Consider the following 24405-nt stretch of genomic DNA (forward strand, 5'->3'; position numbering starts at 1 on the left):
ACCCTTCCAGTTCACCCATTGATAGCCATTACCAGCTTCTCAAAATTATAATTTAAAATAAGACATCATAAATAATTTCAGATGCATATCTATGGCTAGTCTCTGTAGTGCTTATTTTTCCTCATAGTAAACTAACTTATTTATAAGAGAAAAATGAAAGGCTAAATAAGTCCTCTAGTGGCCTGAGAGAGGAAACATACTTCTTTTAAGAATTGAGGAACTTAGACCCTGAGGATTCCTCTCTTAATTTTGATATATGAGTTCATCATAGCCTCTAATTATTTTTGACAGAATTTTAAAAACATATAGTATTATTCCATATGGCAGGCCTAATTATCTTTCAATACAATTGGATAAATATTTATTGAGATGTTCACTTATCGTTGACTAGGGATTATGCTCTAGGGAGGCCTGTGTTCGTAGAATACAATAATATAGAAAAATTACAAAATCAAACTCAGAGCATACCACTACTAGGCACTGACATATCTTTTTTTTTTTTTTTTAGATTTTCCCCCAAAGCACTGAGAATACTACCTTCTTTTTATTAGCATAACCCTAAGAAGTAGATAGGACAGATGTAATTTCCACCTTGAAGAGGAAGATCCAGAAGCCCAGAGGGACCATGTGGTTTGTTTCAATATACTTTAAATTGAAAGTGAAACAATGAATGCTCTTATGCATTCTCTTATTTAGCTATGAAATTTTGGCAAGCCCTGAGAGCAGAGGCCTGCCTTTCTGTTTTGGCTTTTTGCTCTGTGCCACCCCTACTGCTGCCCAGGGAGGTTATGCCAAAAACACAGTACGCATCTTTCCAAATTCTCCCAGATACATGGAAAAGAAACTGGGCTCAGGGAATGGGAAGAGGGTATTTTAAGAATATTCCTTTATATTCACAATGGGATGCTTCTGTATCCACTAATATACTTTGTATATAACCAGAGATAAGAAAAAATTGTGCTCTATATGTGTAATAAGAATTGTAATACATTCTAATGCCATATATAAATAATAATAATAATAATAATAATAATAATAATAATAAAATCTTTCCCACTAGATCCTTCCACATACCAAGTAAAAAGCATCCTGCTTGTAAATACTGATCTTTACAGCAACCCTAGTCAGGCGGAGAATGGGGCTCCCATTATACTCATTGAGAAGGCTCAGAGAGATTGACTATTGTTGCTCAAAACTTCAGCACTTTTGCTAATAAGCAGAAAAGCAATTTGTGCAGCAATTACTTCTAGCCCTAAATCTAATATTTTGTTTGTTTTAAGGTACATCTTGAGGTTAGTATGGAATTGTAGAGTACTAGAAAAGAGAAAAAAAAATCTGTTGTGACTTTGGAACATCAAAGGGAAATTGCTGAAAGAGCAGACCGTTTGGTCTTAAGATCTGATGAAAATTGGAGGAGGAACCAAGTTGCTCCTGCCATATCCCAGCAGTGTGCAGCCTTGCACATTAAAACAGCCACAATGGCTTCGAAAACAATGACACAAGTCTGTGGTCATTAAGAGCCTCTGCCTTAAGCACACTGAATGTGCTTCACCCTCAAAGACCGCTCAGAGAGCCCCACTATCCAGCAGATAGAATGTTAATGGTGGGTACAGCAAGACCTCCAGTTGTTGCTCCAGAAGGGGAGCAAGCCGTCCTGACTGGAGGGTGGTATTCCTGACACACTGGGCATTGCATATTTTGAATGTCCCTCTTGGGTCATGTTCTAATAGAAGCATGTCACAACAGGCAGTCACTGCCACCAAACCTGACAATTCTGTGGGGGAAAGAAAGGCACTGCCCCATCTGTGCAGATCTGAAAAAAGGCCCCCCTGCACTGGGTGCAGGCCTCATCTTTTGCCATCCTTCTTAACTTTGGGAATATTGAAAGCTAATGTATTTTCTCTCATACTATTTTATTAAAAAAATATGTACATGCTGTATTTATAATAGTGGCTTGCAGCTATGGAGTTGTTTGTTGGTAGACAAAACTGCCCATCTTATGAACCAATAAATTTACCTTGATTAGCTAGAGATGTCTGAATTTCAAAGTAGATGGGGATCTTACAGTCAACTCTTTCATTTTCACAGATAAGAAAACTAAGAACCAACCGGGTTCAGTGGCACATGCCTGTAATACCACTGGCTCGGGAGGCTAAAGCAGGAGATTTGCAAGTTCAAAGCCAGCCTCAGCAAAATCAAGGCGCTAAGCAACTCAGTGAAACCCTGTCTCTAAATAGAATACAAAATAGGATTGGGGGTGTGGCTCAGTGGTTGAATGCCCCTGAGTTCAATCCCTGGTACCAAAGAAAAGAAAAAATACTAAGAGCCAGATAGACTTAATGCTCAAAGACACTGAATCAAAGTCCTATTTTTCTCCATTATTCCATGGACCATAGTACTCAATTTTGCAGTGGTTAATTACTAAATTTTCAAGATTATCAGACTATGATAATCAGACTGGTTATTGTAATTAAATGTATTATTATATCAAATGCATATTATATCCTCATAAATACATTTACTCATACTTAGGAAGTTATGAAGAGAGATGTACTTTTTATACAAAATCTGATACAAAATACGTATTGAGGATTACCACCCACAAAAGTTTTCAAGTGTTATTTAGACCAGCCTAAGTATAAAATATTTACTGATAAACATTTACCATTTTTCATAACATAAATATATAAATGATGTTACCTTAGTCTTAGCCTTTCTTTATCAAGTTAATACTAACTGGAATATTTATGAAATTTTTATACTAAATTCTGTATTTTCTCAGTTAAATTAGAGTGAGTATTTTTGAGCAATAATGAATTTCTCCAACCATCCCAGGAGATGGTATTTCAGCTCTAATGCTCTTGTTCATGATTTTGAAAGGATACATGAAAAAGTGAAGAAGAGAGAGGAGGAAAAAAAAAAGAATCATATCCCCAGATGAATTAATTACCTCATAATTTTCTATAAGGATCTTTACATAAATTTTCACCCATTTTATTAAAATACCATCATTTTTGGTTTGAGCATATTCCAACAAAACGAATTTACTCTGTTTTGAGACATTTTCATAAAAATTTTTCTATCAATAAAGTCCAGAACTTATATCCTTTAAACAAAACAAAATAAAATAAAACATAAATCAGGGAATTAGATTCAAGATGTTTACATATTTGGTCTTTCAATACAATTCTCCAGATGTGGATTGATAAGTAAACCAGTTTTCAAAAAATAACCAAATGGGTAGGGACATAGAGATGAACCCATCAGATAATAGCATTTTATGTTTTCCTTGTAATGAGAAACTGTATATATTTTGATAAATGAGCACGACCCCATTCAGCAAATAGCTCTGGGTATTGTGGTGAATTCTTGTGCAATTACAGAACTTTACTGGAATGCCCAATGGTCTCTAGATAAATTCCTTCGCCCTCTATGGTAACAACTCATCAGGTAGACTCATTTCCTGTTTTTATCTAAGCACTAAAAGAACAAGAATGACCTTCATGAGTTTGGGACGAGTCACAGTATCTTATTATCAGCAACCTTAAACACAAAAGACAACTTCAATATTTATTTCCTTAACTGACTTCTGCTTACTCCAAAATGCACTTTGGCTCAATAAGCAGTTAACAACAGACAATAATTTAACACTAAAACCATGTTATCTTTACACATATATTAATGACTTTTTCTTTAAGGAGCTTAGGTTTTAATTCCACTAGAATTTCCTGTGTTCTTCCACAGCAGCGTCATAGGAAATCCTAGTGTTCTCAAGATTTCTTTCATTTCATTGCACCTGCTTTTCAGGATCAACAAGTTAGTTTACAAGCTTGAAATCTCAAATTCAAAATACTTACTTGTGGATGAAACAAGAATCCAGGAGAAGGTCTCAAGTATTTCTCTTTTAAAGCCTCAAGTGGGTCGGTTAGCTTTCTTTTCTCTACTCTGAAAGGTTAAAATTAGATTTTGGAGATGAATCAGTCTCACATATCAATCACTACACGACATTTAAAACAGCAAAGCAAATTGTAGGTTCCTGAGACACACACTAATAAAAATATAAAGACATCCATTCCCTTCTTGAAGAATATTTAAGTCACTTCTTAAAAGAGAGAAAGTCCTATTTATAATGGAAAAATCCTACTCAATGCCTAATAATAATTATAAGGAAACATGAAAAATGAGCAGTCACTAAATTAGAGGCATCCATCACAAATTTAGTACCTTTCCATTTCAAATCAAGATAAGAATGGTTGGTGATTTTGAGGTCATGAAAACAGGGCTAATTTTGAAAATTAAAGACATTTTCTGCGAAGAATGTGTTTGCCCAAATATTTACTATGTTGTTTTTTTTTTTTCAAATCTACCAGTAATATCAAGGGATTTCCCAAGCATACTATACTCTGCTAGCCACTCTTTGAGGTATAACCAGAGGATACCTGATACATGATCAAATTAGAGACGGGGGTGTATGGGGAGTCACTCTCTTGATGCCACTGCTAATAAACAGGGCAGGTGGGAAGCCAGATTGTGAGAAAAGAACGAGGAACTATTTGAACATATATAGAAAACTTACCTATATGTCCCTTCTGCTTTAGAAAGGCTTGTCATTCTATTTTCAGTTAAGCATATAAAGAAATGATATCATGAATTGAGTTAATTTCTTTTGGTAATTTTCTTTTAAACACTGTTGAATGAGTACACTTTAAAATAGAGTTGACACAAATAAAATAGTTACCAGTTCTGGATATTTTGTACACACTATGTGTTGCAATATACTATTCACTTATTGCAGCAGGTAATATTATACCCATTTATGGGTGAAAGGAAAAAGTCTAGGTCATGAGAAGGCTGAGATTCACCCCAGGCCTAACACTAAAAATAAGGGTTAGGTCTTTCTTGACATCTGAAACACCAGAGAGAAAATGTCGACTAGAAGAAGAGGAAGGTTAGGAGGTAGTGGAGGTAGGTCCAGTGGATATGTGGAGTAAATTGCATGCTCATTGCAAATGGGAGGGTATGAGAAACAAAGTCTGAGAAATTATCTTAAGAAAGTACCGAGATGCCCAACTGAATTGGAAATATGACCTTACTGAAAATGTGTAACATACAATCTATAAACAAAATATGGAAGATTTGTTTTTTTCTTTTTTTTTCCCCTTTGCTAGTGATGGGACTGACACAGAATTAAGAAATAATAATTGCAAAAAATATACTTAAATAAGGTAGTTGTAGCATCAATATATTTTTGTGTTGTCCTTTTTTGTTCCTTTTGTCCTGTTGAGATGAGGGTGACCCTTTAAACACTGGCAGTGTTTTTTTGACAATGCATTTTAGATAATATAGGTAGAAGAATATTTTAAATGATAAAAAAAATTTGTAGTTTTAGTGCCTACTATGTTATGGAATGTCCATAAGTATTGTTGAATAAAACAATGGCCCCAAATATCTTCATAAAATATCAGGCAAATATAAAAATGCTCTCATCTTAAATAAGTTCAATAAAAATTATCCATGAAGTCTTAATAATGTCCAAAATTTGAAGGAGAAAGTAAATTGAAAATACTTGTGATGTTTAAAAGATACAATGAACATATTACTATTATTCATACCATGTAAAGAAAACTAGTGTTTAAAAACTAAATCACATTGAAGGTCAAGTGAGTGTTACAGGGAGCTATCTAAGAAGCCTTTTATTAAACATGTTTCACCCAGAGAATTTGTGGATGCATCAAAGAAAAGTGGATAATGAAGGCATCAAATACAGATATAATTTTTAGGCACACCACTCACACTTACATGCAGAACTTCTTGTGATTAATATTTCATTTACTTATGGTTTCTAAGAGGTTTATTTAGAAGCAGTATATGACCAGCCTTTTTAAGGATGTGTTGGTAGGTTAATGGAGAGTAGACTTGCGGTAATAGGTCTCTTCTTATTCTACATAACCTGACCCATTTTAAGTGCCCACACATATTTGCATTAATCCTTCAGGAGGCTCATTCTTCCGCCACTTGACAATTTGCTTTAAATATGACTTTCCCATATTTTCCACTCCAAAAAAAAATGTGTTTAAAAATAAATTTATTGTCAAGGGAAAAAAGTCCTGTGGGCCTATTCCAAACCCCCAACTTCAGAGACATCCAAAAATAAGTCCAAACCTAATGAGTCAACTTTCTCAATAGGAAATGGAATTCACTAGATCAAACAACAATTTCACTCTGTTGAATAATAGGAATAATAGGAAGAATTGATTTTTAAAGGATGTGACTTTATATATAAAAATCTACCTTTCATTACATCTGTTCATATTTCATCACCTCCTACCACCCTTACCTGTAAATAGGGTCCATAAAGAAGGGGGTGGGTCTGGCATGCTGCAGGGAACCATCTGAAGCTGGTCTTGCTTCCACGTTACTTCCTTTCTTCTCCCCAAACACATGGTTTTTTCGAGGCTCAGTCAGCTTTGTCCCACTGGCTCTACTCCTACTGCCCATGCTTAGATCCAGGGGCTGGTCTTGGCTTGCAGCAGAAGTTGCTGGGGGTTTGGAGGGGACTGGAGTCAAGGGCTTCTCATCCTTTCGCTTAGTGGTGAGATCAAAGGGGGACTCAGAGCTTCCTTTCTGCAGTTTCTTTACTTCACTTGGTGATTGGGGTTCCATTTTCAAAGGTAACGATCTCAAGTCTCTATCAGGAAATGGGTACATTGATTGAGAGAATGCTGGAAAAAATGGGAGGGGAAACATGGAAGGGTAAGGTAAAGCTCCAACTTTTTTGTCTTGCAGCCCCACCAGTCCTGTTGAACCAAAGTATTTTTCAGCAATAGAAGCAATAGCTTTTATAGAATCATTCACAGCTCCTGACACCGCAGTCTGCTCCTCTAAAGATGGTGAGAAAATGGAATGATTGCTGTATTCTTTCTTATTATTTATTGAAGCCAGATTCTGAAGAGGGCTTACTTTGTCTTTGAACATTTTACCATTTTCTTTAAATTTCTCTTTATCACTTTCAATGTCACTTTCCAGATCAGAGCCCGAGGTTGTTTCCAGGTCACTGCCACTTGGTGTACTGACATCATCAAGGTCACTACTCTCTGACTGGTCACTGATTTTCTCAAGGGGCCTCTCTTCAGAGGACCTCTCGGGCTGGAGCTCCACTGGCTTATTGTCCCCTATAGGTGGGTGTTTAGATAGTGCCTTCAAAATATCTTGTGTAGCTGGCAGTATCTGAGGATGTGTCATGAGGGGACTTTGACTTTTGTTTGTCTGTTCAGTACTTGATAGTCCTTTAACAGGAGAACTAGCAGGTATCAAAGGAGGCCTGTGGTACAAGCCGGAAGGAAACAGACCAGGGAAGCTAAAAGAAAATCCAGGAGCTGTTGGAAAGGTAAGACCAGCAGGATGCCTATTGGCGCCAAAATAGTCAGCAAGGCCCGGGTTGGCATGACTCATATTAACCATGGACGTTTTATCCATAGCTGGGGTTCCAGGAAGTGAAATGCCTTGGCCAAAAAATCCACCTGCCGCAAAATGGTTCTTGCCCTCACAAAACCTCCTGTGTTTATTTAAGGAAGACGTAGTGCTGAACATTTGTCCACAGTCTTTGCACTTGATTTGGGTTCTGCAATCAGCATGCATGCGCTTATGACGACAAAGGTTTGAAAACTGAGTATAGGATTTATGGCAGACCTCACCTGTGTGCAAACAACAAAAAAGAATCTCAGGCTTTATGGCAATTGCTTCTGAATTTAGCAAGTATCACAATTGGTTTACCCCAAATAATTTCAACTAGAAAGCCATGGAAAGAAGTTGGAGGCACCGAGCTAGGTGCTCCAAACACAGAAACCCCCCATTTCACTAGATTCCAAAGCAAGGCATCCAACCTGACAAATGTCTTGAGGCAGCACAAAATTTCATACACATATAATCAATATTTTGTCATTCCCCCTTGCACAATATTTAGCATATTTGTATACTTAAATATTTATGGAAAATTCAAATTCCAGCATGCATTGCTCCCCCACCCCATTACTATACTAGCAGAATCTTAAAAATCAAAATCTTAAGATGTATCAAGTACAAAATGTAACAGGAACACCTTCAAAATTTTAGATCACGTAAAGAATCCTATATTGAAGACACAAAAACAAAATGAAGTAGCCTTTCCCCTTTATTACCTTTCCCCTGGGGAGTAAAGCCTGGGCCTGCTTGACCATTATTTAATTGGTATTATATCATATGCTCTCATCATTCACACATCAAAGCCACACAACAATGCACATTGTGTATTCTGAGACTTTTTTTAACAATCATTTTCATGATTCGAGAAAGACTGACATAATTTACAATGGCTCTATTTTAAGCCTGCAAAGGAAACTACATTGAATGTAGCCCATCCTGCATTGCTGGTTCCCATGAACTATGATCACGTCCTCTGACTTCCCCTCACACCAGTGGTTGTGCTAACCTTCCTGCATTTATGAAACCTCTGTCCTTGGGAAACATGTCCACTTGTTGTCATATCTTCCTTGGTTATCTCGGGGCGCGACTTCTGTGTATTATAGCCAACTATGGTAAGCCAGGGAGAATGCTGTGAACACTCTTATCCAGAAAGGACACAGCAGTGGATATGGCTGTGAAATAATCCCCTTCCCCAAGAATTTGCCAATAGAGTAGAATATCTCCCTGCTCACATATGTGCCAACATACCTAAATATATATTAAGACCATATTCTGTAACCCTTCGAGGTGAGAATCCTTCCTGTTCATATCATAGTCAGCAGGATTCTATCGATTGCCTAAGCATTTTTTATTTAACTTTCCCAGGGATGAGTTACTTTAGATGTGAGCTCACTTCAGGACTTCCATACGTGTCTAATACCTCCAGCAATATGATATGCCTTTCTGGTAATTGTTAAAACACATTAATTTTAAGAAATTAAATTTAATGCAAAATTCACAGTTATTGCTTTCCTGTGATGGCTGTTTGCAGGGCAGAATGGCAGGATGGTTGCACTTCTAAATCAAATCAATCATAATTTTTAAAAAAAAATCATGCAAAGGAGATTTTATAGACCTTAGTCAAGTAAAAATCCTCCCAGAACTTGGATTATCCCACACACATACAAACAGGAAGTGCCAGGTGATTGCAGATCTATTTCTTTTACCATTTAACATTCAACTGCATTGCTACAATGTATGTCAACGTGCTTGGTAATACTAAAGGCACCTTCAACTAATGGGATGGTTCATAACATTGTAGAGGCTATAACATGCATTTTAACAGCAAAAGAAGATGTGGGTGACTTCTTTTCAAATCATTCTACCAGAACATATTGACCAGAGTCTGTTTTAAATGTCAACAATGTACCATAAGTATGTATTCTATTCAGATTATTTGATACATTAATTAAAATCATACCATGGTGAGGGTGGCAACATCAGATTTTCACTAGATATACTAATTCTGCCATGAGTTAAACAAAAAATCAACAATAAAATATTGTTAGAATTCTAAAAACACATTCATCAAGAAAGTAGTTTCTCCTCTGGACATCAAAAGGCAGTGGGAAAACATCCTGATGGGTGATGGGTATTCAACCAAGGTCTAAGTTTTTTTAAAGGCTGGCAACTCTGAGGGGGAAAAAATGTTGCTCTCTACTCTTCTTTCATCTGGATGGTCTTTAGAAAACCAAGAACTCCTTTGTACTGGGGGTAACAGAGGGTGCACCTGACTTGCCTGGATGTACCCCGTGTTACATAATGAGTAGCACTGGTTTCTATTCTCAAGAACATAGACTCCAGGCTATTTCCTTAGGCTTTGTTTCCAGCTTTTGAAGCCTTGGCCTGGGATGTCACCAGCCACCAGCCCTCCAGGTAAACTGGTTCAATTGATGCTGAAGTCTATACTCTACTGTAATTTTCTCAATAATAAGGAATTAGCCAGCAGTTAACATTGCATTTTTCTACTTATTAAACAAATTAAGAGGCATTTTGAATATATCCAGCCTATTAGAGCATGTGGTTTCTATTTGGGAAGGCTGGAGGTTCCTGTAAAGGCAGTGAGTAATTACCTTAGCACTGGTGAGCCTGGGCTGAGGCTCAGCGGCACACTGTAATAAGAGACAGTTGCCATAAACACACCAGTGGGGGTGAATCTTGGTGTGTGGCCTTCTGGTGAGAAACAGATATCAGCCCTAGGTGAACCTCCTCCACTCCAGTCTCCACACCAACTCCTGATCCTTAAACCCTTTTGTTCTGAAATTACACGGCTATTATTCATAATTACTCCATGGTTCTCTGTCAGATTTTATATTTGAAGAATGCCATCTGCTGTTTAAATTTACCAATAATTACTGAAAATGCATTCATGGGAAATACTTCATGTGATCTGATTGGAAAGGGGCAACCTAGGGTGCTTTAAAGTGAAACCCTTGACTTCAGCACAATTAAAATTGTAGATCCCAGAGTCTCAGATGATAGAAGTCCACATTTTCTGGCTTTTACTTTAAATTACAGAGAAAAACACTAAGTGGGTGATGAGAATTATTTGTGGTTGCTTTCTCTCTTTCTTTCACAGAAACATAGTAAAATTTACAAGCCAGAAATACATGAATTCTCTAATATTGTACCTAATAAAACTTACAAAACATTTTATTTGAGAATTCAGAAATAAACAAAATCGATGATATTGCATGTCTGTAGCCCTTCCTAGTATGTTTTCAGGGCATCATGGCCTAGAGTCACGAATGCCTTTTTGAGACAAGTCGTCTAAAATTTCTATTGTACACTTGGTTTCCCATGGCTTTCAACAGAGCTTCCCCAGGGGACACTAGAGCACCCTTTTGTTTATCTATGAGTCCACTTCGCTCCACCCAGAGAACAGAACATCTGAGCAAAACAGGACTCTGGTGTAAGCTGGAAAGGAATGAAAAGCTCTCTTGGTGCTTGGAAGCACAAAAGAAAGCTGTGTCAAGGCAAGAAATGGAGAGTTCGCCTCCGGCGCCTCCATGTTGGCACTGAAAATTAGTTTTTTCTATCACGTCTTATAGAATTGTCTCATATACCTGTTCCTACCACCATCCAACAGGTATTTGTCAGAAAAACTGTTTTTCAAGGGGTTCCCAAGTCAGAGGTTTTGCCAAGTGTTGAGTCTGCTTCCACCAATTCTGTGCGTATCTGGATCCAAAGTCAGTTTTGTAGTTTTGCAGCACAAATCAGTGAGTCACTGGATTTATATGCCCAGCCATGCAAGGGAATAAAAGAAGCTCAGAGTTGTTGCCCAGATGGACTAACAACTGATTTTCCTTATAAAATATTTCAGTAAAATACAGAGGAGTGGGTGGACCAAAGAAGCAGCAAATGAGGGCTGAGTTTAACTTTACTTGAAATGTGTTACTCAAGTGCCCTGTCCAGGGATATTCTAAGTAGGTGGCCAGATTGGATGTCCCCTGAAAGCATGCTGCCTATAAATTTGCTTTAGTGCAGTAGGTAAGAGAAGCAGCATGTTCAGCATCAAAGTGAAAATTTTCTGTTTCTTCAAGGAACAGTACTACCTGGTCCCTGGCCTGAGAGCAGCAACAATAGGCAGATTAAAGGACATTTTATTCCTCTCTCTCCCAAGCATCCACACAGACACATACAGACAGAGTTGTAAGCCTACTTGCCAGATGGGGTTCTTCCAGCTCTTTCTGATCCAGAACAGGTTTTTAATCACTTCATCTTGTTCAGTGATATCTGCTATTTGCTGTTTTACAAAGCCATGAACATTTACAGTGTGAGGCAAATCTGGTTGTCTCCATTAAATCCTACAACCCGGGGAGGCTTCCCTTTCATTATTTAACGACTTCTCTTTTCTCTACCTGTTATTGATTTCATCTAAAAGAAAACACCCCAGGGATCATAGACAAAATACCATGGATCTGGTTATAAAAGATTTTCTTGTAATAGAAAATAGCCCTACTGGATTGGACCATAAAGAGCTATTACGGTGATTCCCCTAATGGCCATGTGTGGCCATTCTGCAGATCGCAGTGCCTTTTGGAGGAGAGACAGATGCAGGAAGGAGGGCTGGAGTGTTAAAGACTTACAGATAAAGGGCTTCACACTGCTGTGGATGTGCTTGTGCTGTTTGAGGCCTGATGAAGTGGCAAACGTTTTGCCACACTCCGGGCAAGCGTGGGCCCGGGCACCAACGTGCTGAGAGCGAATGTGCCGCTGAAGGTTGCTAGGGTCCGTGAAAACCTGCTAGGAAATGAGTACTGATTAATCAAGAAATTTAATTCAAGGACACAATAAAGAAGACCAGGGATGACTCAAGAAGGAATTTGCTTTACTTTGTTTTATTCATTTACCCCAAAGACTAAAAGCAAGACACTTTTTTCTAAAGTGTAACTTCCTTTAGGATAAGAACTGAAAATGATTCAGTTCTAAGTCCTTAGCTTAGGATACCCACTGGTGTCAGTTACAGAACAAAATAACGAATGGCATCGTTAGGTCACATGCAGGACCTTTTTGACCCCATTTACAGCAACTGGAATTAAACAACAAAATGCTGGTCAGACCATTATTAAAACTGATATGCTACTTCTACTCTCTTACTAAAGACATTATGTATAAGTTTTGGGGAATTTTGACTAAAGTACCCAAATATATTTAGACAGTTTCCCTAGTAAATTAAATTCCAACACTGTGTTTCACTAAGTTACCAGCAAACTTAAACAATTCCTTTGGACATTGTACTAAAAAATAAATTTTAAAAGTCAGCCAACACATACCACGAGTAAAAAAAACATCTTTAAAGAAATTTGGAATATTACAATTTCCACTATCACGAGAAGAGGTCTTCAAATTCTATAAGAAGTTATTGGAGAAATCTTTTAGTTAATTAAAACATATGGGAATCAAAAGTTATAAGTTACTGTTCCTACAGTCCAGAGTTAAGGTCTAAGTGGAATACTTTCATTGTGCCCATATGTTGTTCAGCACTGGCCACTAAGGCAGAGGCTCTATTCCTTTTAATTAGAACCAAGTCATGATTTACAGTGAGGACTTGGGTGGAAAAAAATCTGCAAATGTAGGAGTCTCCCATTCTTTCTGAATGGGCATTCAGAAACTTTATGTGACTTCCGCACAAATTGCTATTAAGAAAAGTTGGTAATGTGCATTGGATAAAATTTTCATTCCCCATAAGGCTATAAAACAACCCCACACTGGCAAGTCAGTAGCGGAACCAGGAATTTACCAAGGATGTCTGACACCTAGTTCTGGAACTCACCATTAAGCCTCACTTCCTCCCTTACAAAAATAAAAGGATACCCACTAAGTGTTTTTATACACTCTAGTAATGCCTTTTAGCATACAACACTCAGCCTACTTTTCTCAAGATATTTATAGTTTCCCCTCTCAAGGCTTGTTTTCATATATCGTAGCAAGTGATGGATTAAGAGAGAGAAGGATGACAGAGAGAGACCAAGTAGCCTACAAATTCACTGTACCTTGGCACAGTTTTCACATTCATAGTGCTTTCCACTGTCATGTGACATCTGGTGGCGAATTAAATTGGACTTCCAGTTAAATGCCTTGGGACACTGATCACACTTGTATTCCCTCTCTTCAGTATGTGACAACATGTGTTTCTCCAAGCTGTTAAGAGAACAACTGATTTAATAAACTTGATGACAAAGAACACTTTCATAAACAGAATGTTATTTTATTACTAATCTTACAATGAAAGATTTGAGAAGGAAAAGAAGTAGAGGTGAGAAAAAAGAAAAAGAAGAAACAGGCTTGTGGTAGACAAAAGTACATTTCATGCTTCCTGGACTGTGTCTCCCACCAAAAGAGAAGTGACCCTGTAATACAACCAGGAGGGATGATCTGCCAATTTAGGAGCCTGATAAACAATGAGCTATTTGTTCAGTTCTGGATTCAGTACACAATTCCAACAGCAATACATATTGCTAATATCTGCTCCATTCAATGCAAACTCTCCAACAAAAAATGTGAAGAAAGTGCTTAAAAGCATATAGTCAAGTATTCCAATATGTGTAATCTCTACATGGAAAGAGTATGTTTATTTCTATTGATGTCACAATGTGAAAAAGACAACAAGCTAACTATTCAACAAGCAACTTTCCAACATGGCCCTGGGATGGATACAGACGATTGGACAAATGGACAGAGATATATATGTGTGTATGTGTGTGTGTGTGTGTGTGTACAGATACATATGTATATAGATATAGACAAAAGAAAAAAATAGAAGTTTCTCACAAGAAGAGTTTATCTGTTTTAAAGTTTAGATTGTTCTCTTCAAATCTTTCTCTCCCCTTTCTATTATTTCATTTGAAATCTTCAAGAATAATAAAGAAAAAAGTACAGATAACAGATAATTCTGATAGTGAGATGTCTGCATCTTTTGTTGATTAAATACATACACATATAACATGGTAGTGTACCACTCCAAAGTACAGTAACAAGAGCTCCTTGGAGAAATGGCCAATTTCAAATCTAATAAAATACACAAGATGCATTTTTAACATGTTGTTTATCAAAAGCAAAAATATAACAATAATAAAAAATAAAGAAGAAGAAGAGAAAATTATAGATGATGCTCAAAGAATTAGGTACTAAGTTAGAAAGTTGTCCACTGAGCAAAGGTGAGACAATTAAAGCATTAATAATAATATACCTTTCAATAATAATAATCTTCAAAACATACAAACAGAACCTACCAGTTACCATTGGAGGATGCTATACAGCCAATCATTATTCTGAAACTGGTAAATAAGGGGAAAACTCATGCATATCTTGCTTTCCCTATATGAACTGTACTTTAGGTTGACCAAATAGAGAATGAGGAACAATTTCTCTACATAAATTAATCCTTATAACAAATGACAAAAGACTGATAGAATTAGAATACATCCATTCTGTTGCCACTAAAAAGTTAATGAATCTAGGCAATCCGTTACATGTGATGGAAGTTGACGACATCGTGGATGAAGTATTCTTGCTAAAACATTGAACCTAAATCCCAGTTAAGACTTGGGATGTAACTAGAAGCTCACAGGAAAGAAAGGGAATGGGAAAAGATGTGAAATACAATTTCTACAGGGAATCTAGACTGGAGGAAATACTACGGGGGGAAAACCCCTCAGTAGTATTTGATAAATAAATTACAACGAGAGAGAGAGAGAGAGAGAGAGAGAGAGAGAGAGAGAGAGAGAGAGAGAGAATTTGACAACAGGAACAAATAGCTATCAGAAGTTTGTCAATCAATTGCTCTATATAGACCTTATTTTGATCTTAATTTTTGAAGTTATGTGATTACTGGGAGAATTTGAACTCCAATTGAATATTTGATAATGTTAAATCAGTTTTTATAATGTAGTATTGACTAATGCTTTAAAAGTGTTCTTACTTTCTAAAGACACATACTGAACTACTTAGGAATAAAATGATACAATGTCTGGGATTTGTTTCAAACAATCCAAAACAGGTATAGATGCAACAAGATTGTCCTTGTGTGGTAATTATTGAAGCTGAACATACTGGTTTTTTAAAAAAATATATTTAAAAAAAATACATATTTTTTTATTAGTTGTTGATAAATTTTTTTTATTTTATTTATTTATTTGTATGTGATGCTGAGAATTGAACCCAGTGCCTCGGATATGCTAGGCAGGCACTCTACCACTGAGCCAAAATCCCAGCCCCTGAACATATTGGTTTTTGAAAGTGCTATCCTCTCTAATTTTGTGTAGATTTGTAACATTCCATAATAAAAAGTTACTAAAAAAGAACACAACTATCAAATATACACAAATTATTGTCTTCCATGGTTTTTAAATTTTCTTACGTCTTCTTTTCTTTTTTAATTTTTAATTGGTGAATTACAACTAAATATAATAGTGGAATGCATTATGCTCTGATCATTTTATTTCTCTACGAAATGTATACTCTAATTTGAATATCAGTTAAGACCTTTGCGCACCAAGAATATGTTCCTTTGTGTTTCTGTGTGTAAGAAAATGAAGTGCATGCTCTCATATCTTGGCAATTAGAAGTACCTTTCTCACACTAATTCTCTGCCTCAGCTTCCTCCCTAAAATTCTATTCATACTGGCACATGAACTTCTTTGTGTGCTGCATGAGTCAGTCAAGTTGGGAATGCTATTCTATTTGAGCACAAGTGGAGATATCTCTGTGAACACAAAGTACCAGGAAAGAACAGGTGTGGGGAGTCATAAGAAGCCCTATCTTTATCTATAATATGTAATCCTCTGTTTGGTACAGAAGTGGAAATGTTAATAAAGGAGTTAAGAGAGATATCCATAACTGCAGTTAACACTGAACTAAGTCAGGGATACCCTCCAAACTCATTGTACATATTGCAATTCTCACTGTCTATCTTCAGTAATCCAAGAAGACAAGCCATATTATAATATATATTTCAATATGCTGTATGGTAAATCATAAGCCTGGAAATCTAGTGGCAAAAGATGGACCTATTTGAGCCTTATTTCTTCCCCTAACTCCAAGGACAAGGTTTAGTTTTACGGGTATATTATGAGCTAAGAATGGTGGCGCATGCCTGTAATCCCAGTGACTTACGAGGTTAAAATAGGAGAATCACAAGTTTGAGGCTGGCTTCAGCAACTTAGTAAGACTGTCTCAAAATAAAGAAAAAAAATTTAAAGGATTGGGAATGTAGCTCAGTGGTAAAGCACCCCTAATTTCAATCCCCAGTACCAAAAAGAAAAAGAAAGAAAGAATGAGAATATGGCACTCAAGGAGCAGGAGTGAGATAGCAAAGCAAGAGAAAATATTCTTTCTTTGCTTCTCTTAACCTAGAATAAAATCCATATTGTTCCACAGAATTATCAACTATTGGCTAATTAGTGATTTTAAAAAAAGTTCTTCTCACAAAAGCAAATGCACATTGTTTTCATAAACATAGAAGCAATTCAGTCAGGCATTAGAGAAACATCTCCACTTGTCATCCAATTTAATATCAACTTATAGAGCTTTGCTCAGCTTTCTGGGTTCTTTACTTTTGTATATTAATCTTTGCTTCTTTCTTGCTCTTTTTTTTGCATTCTTTCCTCAGGATTTTAGATAGAATATACAAAACAGAAGAATGTGTCATGTCAAGAAAGGAATTTCCACTTGTTGAAAATGTAAAGCAACAATATAACATTCAATAAAGTGGAAAATGTTCAGAGAATGGAAGTTCTGCACGTGGCTACAGAACATAATTCATAACCAAAACATGCCACCTGAAAGACGGACATTTAGGTCTATAGTGAAACACTTTAGCAGGAAAGGTAAGTTTTCTGGGTTCACTTATTTTTTTCCCCTGAATGTTTGACTGAATCAACTGAACTGGCAGTTGGATTTGGCACTATGTAGAGTTGACTCAAGCTTAGTTGTACAGTTAGTAGATTAAGAAGCTTTCTCCACCCAAGAAGTGTTGTATACACTTTCCATGATAAGAGTTACTGTTTTCCAAGTAGAGTTACTGTTTAGTCTGTCAATTTTTACTTTATAATACTTTTCATTATTTTCTATGATAAAACTAAAAGAAAAAAATACTGATACCAAAGATGCTACTTTTCAGTATCAATACTTCCCCTGCTCATGGTATTTACTAGTTTCATTTTGTATTTTTTATTTGGATGTGAGTCTATCTGGGGGACATTCTGTGATGTCTTTTTAACAGAAATCCACTTTTTACCAAACATTTGTAACAGATTTATTCTCTATGCAGATTGACATAAAGCAGTAGAGATAAATTTAAAGCATATCAGGAAAGCTCTCTCCAATAGCTAAATTACTCCTGAATTTGCAAAGTCAGAGATGTGTGAATTTGACTCAGTCTCCTCCAGGAAGAGGTTATACTTAATGTCTTAATGGTCATTTATAACTTAAATTGTGACTACATAAAATCCTTTCCTAAAAGAGACCTAACTAGAAGAAGAGGACCCAGAGCAATAAATGGAGGTGAAAAAAGAGAAGGCGGGAAAGGAGCCACTGAGAAGGAAGGGAAATGAAATGGTGCACTGAAACAGGTGTTGTGTCAAAGACCAACTCTGAGCTATTCACCTTCTCCAGCAAGGCCAATTGATACAGGGCCATTCCCACTGAAATACTGTGTTACACTCACTTTAAATTCTAATTATACTTTCCAATGATCATTTCCAAATTTAAAAGCAAAGTAATGAATGTAATTATTAAAATTGTTTGTGGACCAAGGAAAAATCCATTAGGGAAGGAACAAACAAATAAAAGACCCATTAACAGTTTATTTACTTTTCTGATTTTAAAGGAGCATTTTGTAGCATAATTATCAATATAGTTTTCAAAGAGTAGGTTCCACCAACCTAGATGCCCTTCAATAGACGAATGGATAAAAAAAAATGTGGCATTTATACACAATGGAGTATTACTCTGCATTAAAAAATGACAAAATCATAGAATTTGCAGGGAAATGGATGGCATTAGAGCAGATTATGCTAAGTGAAGCTAGCCAATCCCTAAAAAACAAATGCCAAATGTCTTCTTTGATATAAGGAGAGTAACTAAGAACAGAGTAGGGACGAAGAGCATGAGAAGAAGATTAACATTAAACAGGGATGAGAGGTGGGAGGGAAAGGGAAAGAGAAGGGAAATTGCATGGAAATGGAAGGAGACCCTCAGGGTTATACAAAATTACACACAAGAGGAAGTGAGGGGAAAGGGAAAAATAATACAAGGGGGAGAAATGAATGACAGTAGAGGGGGTAGAGAGAGAAGAGGGGAGGGGAGGGGAGGGGAGGGGGGATAGTAGAGGATAGGAAAGGCAGCAGAATACAACAGACACTAGTATTGCAACATGTAAATCAATGGATGTGTAACTGATGTGATTCTGCAATCTGTATACGGGGTAAAAATGGGAGTTCATAACCCACTTGAATCAAAGTGTGAAATATGATATATCAAGAACTATGTAATGTTTTGAACAACCAACAATAAAAAATTAAAAAATAAAAATAAAAAAAAGAGTAGGTTCCAGAGGTGTTGTTTTCTTCAATAGAAATTTTAAATGTTCAAAGGGTTATAAAAAATTAATGAATCACTGAAATAATGAATTTAATTTTGTTAAAAATAAGAATTAATTACTTCATTTAGATCATTATATTCCTTTTTTTTCTTTTTAGGAAATGTACTAGAAAACTAAACATTGTTCTTTCATTCTTTTATATATGTGTAGTTTAGATAATAGTTCAAATCAAAACCATGAGTTGCACTGCACTATCAAAAGAACCTGTTTTTTAAGTGAGTACTAGATCCAGTCTTCGTTTTAAAAACATCATTAAACGTTTCTGCAGGTAGCTTTATTGCTTCCTGGCAAAGGACTAATTAGCATTATTTTTTTTCTCAGCACTCTTGATTTTTTTTTCTCTATGTCATTATTCCTGTAAAGTTAGCTTCAGTTCTCAATAACATTACTTAAATAGTAATTTAGGGGTTAGGGAATATAGCTTATTGGTGGAGTACTTGTCTAGCATGTGAGAGGCCCAGAGTTCTATCCCTAGCACTGCAAAATAATAATAATAATAATAATAATAATAATAATAATAATAATAATAATAACAATAGCAATATAACATTAGCTTCTATTTGAAACCAAAATAACTAAGTCTAACTTTATTTTACAGATAAGAATTTCCACCGGGGTTGGGATGGGGGGATGGTTTGACGCTAGCATATCTGTCTGGTTCACTGTAGTTCTACATTTCCCAACTGCATAAACTCTCAAAATTCAGGATAACATTTTATTGAAGAGTAAATATACAAGTATTAAGGTGCAGCATGCCATCTCTAACCTTTGCAAATCAGGAAAAACTTGGTCACATTCCTTACACTCCTGGATGGTATGTATCTCTCGGAGATCATTCTCACTTTCGAGTTTTTGTTGAAAGTCCTCTTCCACCATGGAGAATGCTGAGTGAGGTGTACTGCATGGGAACTTTTGGTGATCTGCTAGTTCCGCTTTGGATTCAAAGAGCTGGTCACAGTCCTCACAGCGATATTGCCGTTCTTCTGTGGAAACAATTCAGATGTTGCGACAATTGGGTGGTTAGAATTTGCTTCCCCAAACCAGCTCTCTGATTGAATTACACAAGCCATAATTGAAATTATGTGACTTCATTTTCACCATGACCCTTTCTTTTTTAACATGGATTAGAAATTATACATATAAAGAACTCAAGAGAGAATCTGAAATAATAACATAAATAATTACTGGAGCTATAGTATAATGCCTGATCAGATAAAACTTTATGATTAAACCTTTCTAAGTTCAGAGGATACTGAGAGTAATAATTACTAATTATTGAGCATCACCTATTTTCTCAAGCTGGGACATGGATTATAGATATTGTTTAAAACCTGAGTATGAGAATTCGTCATTCTAATTATTATCCCAATATTCAGATGAGGGTACTGAGGCTCAGAGAAGTGAAGTAATCAATCAGGAAGTGTTTAGCCAAGGAGTCAGTCAGAATTTGAACACATCCTTGCCCCATACACTCCTCTCTGGGCCAATGCTTTTTATGTTACTTGGAGGGCACAGGGGTCACCAGGCCCTACCTGAGCCACATTTTGTGCCTGTTACTATCAGTGACTTTGACAGTACTTTGGCACCCATCACTGATCAACATGGGGCACAGGATGTCCTTAGTGCCCTTCTAGGATAATTTATGTTACTTCACGGCCAGTGCTAAGTGACAGCTTTATTAAACAGCAAGCATACCATGAATTTACATTCTAAATGAATAAGGTGAATAAACAGTAATAGTTGAGACTAGAGATAGTGAGGTTACAAAGTGTCAGGTAGGGATGGAATTGTTTCTACTCTATTTCTATATCTGTGAGGTCACTCAGGAGGCCACTGTCTGCAGAGATCACACAAGTACAATCAAAGACATTCTGAAAACAGTTCATGATGCTGAAAAACACCCAAGGCAAACAATGTGACACATAATGCCTGTTTTGTAGACCTACAGCCAAGGAAGATGTGGCTCTTCAGTTGTTCATTGACTAAGTGTTTTTGAGGAACTATTTAAGTCACGTACCAAATGTCAAACACTTTGCCAGGGAATTAATGAATAAGAAACTCAAGGGGATACACAGGTGGACAAAGAACTGTGGTATATTTTATGACAGAGGCATGCATAAGGCCTAAGGGAACACTGAGAAAAATGCCCAATCTGTCTAATCTGGGGGAAAGTGGTTCAGAAAAGGATTTATAGTGAGTAAGTACCAGCCAGTTGAAGTGGGATGAGAGGGGACATTTCAGGCAGTGGGCCTAGAACAGACCAAAGAAGCCAGGAAAAGAACATGGCACATTCATGGACAGGTAGGGCCATGGTGAAGTATGGCAGGTTTAGAGGGTGTCCGTCAGGGAGGAGAGGGAAAGGAAGTTAGGGAGAGTGGCAGGTCAGCAGGGACTTTTCAGGTCCACGTCAAGAAGAGAAGAGAAGAGAAAGCCCTTGGAAGTTGGGAAATGGGGACATATTCAGACTTGGTTTTGGGAAGAATTTCTCCCAGCTGAAATTTCTCTACAGAGAAGCCCAGTGGGACGTCGCTGCTATAATCCATCCCAAATACTGGCTTACTTTAAACTAAACCAATAACAATGGTGGAGGCAGATAATACTTTATTTTGAATGTTGACTCTGCCACTTACTAGCCATGTGGTGTTACTACTCAATTTATTGAGACTTCCTTTGTCTGGGCTTCTCATTTCATTTGTTCATTTCATCTATGTAATGAATATAATTCCTTCCTCACTGGTTTTACCTCTATGTACAAGATTAAATGAGACAATATATGGAAAACATATAATATTTAGCACATAGTAGGTGTGCAATACATGTATTTTTGTTTTTGTCTTTCCTAAATTAAATACTAGACATATAAAATACAAATTACCATTTAGACATTATAAACCTTACATGTAAATGAATGACATATGAATGGATAGGGATATAATACACTGGAAACAAGCAACCTATGTTTCCAGAATATTTTAAAGGAAGGCAATTTATGAATGGTGACCTTAAGAGAGGAACAGTCACTTCTACTTAGGCCTTTCTGTAGCAGTAAACTAATCACTGATATGTCAAAAATAACTATTTGAAAATGTTTTAGATCTAACATTTACAGATGAGTGATACCTTTCACCAGAATAACTTCAGGTTGCATGTTTTAATCATCTGCGCATCCCCTACACATACTGCCAAAACACATTTCCCATTGGGCCAGACGCCCCTCCCCATCAGGCTCAAACTTTTCCAGACTGACTGAGAACTCTAGGTTTCTAAAGCCATTCTTGTGTCAGAGTTTCCAAGAGGGAAATGAATTCCAGAAGGCACCCCAAATACAATCCGCATAACCTGAAAGGCAGAATATAGTTTGGCCAGAGGTAGGCGGGGAACCTTTGGAGGTAAAAAGGTTGCCTTCACAGAGGTACAGAGGCAAAAGCTGAGGCCCTCCCCTTTGGGATGCTGGAGGGATGGAGGGTAGCATGATCCTGACCTCTCTGGTAGGTTGCAATGGGTAACTCTTCCCAGTGGTGCTTCCAGCAAAATATTCTAAAGACATCACTACATTCTGTTGAACCAATCACATTATCTTAGGGAAAATTAATAGGAAAGAGAATGAAAAATATTAAATTTTCACCTCAGTGCTAAAGATGAACACAAAGAGAAAACTCTTAATCTGACCTAAACATTCATGAGTACTAATTATTATTCTGTTTGATCAACCCTCCCCCCACCACAGCTTCTTTCGATTTAGAATAGGGCCTGGCAAGTATAACTTCTGCTGACTTTAGAATGTCCTCATCTCTACTTTGTTCTCAGTGTCCTTCCCACAGATACTACCCATAGGGTCATGATGATACGAATTTTACTCCCATAAGAACATTTTTTCCCAATAATAGGGCCAATGGATGGGAGAAGCATCTGCTAGATTTAGATAAGCTCTCAGCCAGGCTCCCTGGAATGACTCCTAAACAGTGGAAGGATTCTCACAGTGCCTAAGGCACTGACAAAAGGTGTAAGGGGATGTCTTTCAAATATTTAAAATTCAAATATTTAAAATTCCCTTGACCTGCACTTCAGGGAAGTCCTCTGCTTAGTTGAGTTTAATATCAGCAAGCCATCAATCTAAGAGTCACTCCGAGGGAATGAATTTGTTAGAACTGACATTGAATGGTCAGGGAAGCTAATAAAGAAATGCCAAGTATGATACAGTCTCTAAATGAGGGTTCTGGGGACCGCGCTGTGAGTAGTACTGACCATGGATATCGGGCGCCATAGTGTCATGGGGATAGTCTTCGCTCTTCATGAACAGCAGGAGCTCCTCTCCCGGCGCAATGTCTGCGACTACTCTATAGAATATCTTCAAGACCAAAATAGAACAAGGGGAAGACAGACAGAGACAAGCATATTAGCAAAGAGCAAGATATACATTATGTTATCTGTACACTTTCTCATATCTTAATAAACATATTCCATTTATTTATTTATTTATTTATTGCCAAAAGGATTGTGACTTTCTATTTTATATACTGAAAATGAACCCTCTGGTTGCAACTGGAAAGCTGTAACTTTCAAGCCAGTTCACATATCTTTTCCAAATCCTACTTCACAAATCAAATTTTCTCAATGTGAGGCTTGCTGTGTCATATATACCCTATGTAATGTTTAACCAAGAGTTTTTCTGTCTCTGAATTCCTCAAAGTACCTAGCAAGGCACACATAAACAGATCTAAGTCCTGTCTTACATTATCCTGCAGTATTCTGGCCAACCTTCAACTACCCTCTTGAGTAAGTTAGCAAAAGCAGCCCCTTCTCAACAAGGTGTTCTGAAGGTGAATCAGCAAGGTCTCTAGAGAACAGAATCCAAGGAGAGCATCTTGCTTTTCGACACTGACTGCCCCTCTCACCAACCAGAAGGGGACTCCCATACCTAGGTCCTGCCCTCATGCCCCAGCTCCTGATTGCCACTCTTGGAAAGCAGGCATTAGCCTTTATTGATTCATTTATCAGTGCTGCTTATTCCCCCTGCTTTCTAGCAAAGTGCAGAGAAAAGGAAAGATTTAATGAGTCTGTTAATGACTGACTGAAAAGCAGCGGGGCAAGTGTGGAAAGAACCCAAACCTGAAATTTCCAAGAGCTGCCTACCTTTGCTCAAGCAGGTTGGTGACTTAGGCAAGTCATTGACCAATGGGTATATCCAGGCGCCAGGGTTTTTCCATTTACGAAAGCAATTTAAGCATGAAAATCTTTAAGATGTTTATTCATTTTATCATTAAAAACTGTCTTAGTTTTTCCATTTTATTCTACAATTT

General features: G+C 37.0%; 1 protein-coding gene across 14 annotated transcripts in view; it reads right to left on the reverse strand.

Annotated features, from left to right (window-relative positions):
- The window catches only part of Mecom (MDS1 and EVI1 complex locus), a 546152-nt gene that overhangs the window by 23925 nt on the left and 497822 nt on the right, over window positions 1-24405 (reverse strand). For 9 of the 14 annotated variants that reach the window (XM_046422896.2, XM_046422893.2, XM_046422889.2 and 6 more), the window contains 6 exons: window positions 23351-23453; window positions 19872-20088; window positions 13497-13644; window positions 12090-12246; window positions 6338-7694; window positions 3858-3945 (listed from right to left, as the gene is read on the reverse strand). In XM_046422896.2, the coding sequence (XP_046278852.1) occupies window positions 3858-3945; window positions 6338-7694; window positions 12090-12246; window positions 13497-13644; window positions 19872-20088; window positions 23351-23453 (2070 nt within the window). The remainder of the gene's footprint in view (window positions 1-3857; window positions 3946-6337; window positions 7695-12089; window positions 12247-13496; window positions 13645-19871; window positions 20089-23350; window positions 23454-24405) is intronic. The other 5 variants (XM_046422890.2, XM_046422895.2, XM_046422892.2 and 2 more) reach the window with 3 other exon arrangements.

The sequence above is a fragment of the Marmota monax genome, unplaced genomic scaffold (genome assembly GCF_021218885.2).
Source record: "Marmota monax isolate L192 unplaced genomic scaffold, Marmota_monax_Labrador192_F-V1.1 WCK01_AAM20220418_F8-fsc00110, whole genome shotgun sequence".
NCBI classification, from domain to species: Eukaryota; Metazoa; Chordata; class Mammalia; order Rodentia; family Sciuridae; genus Marmota; species Marmota monax.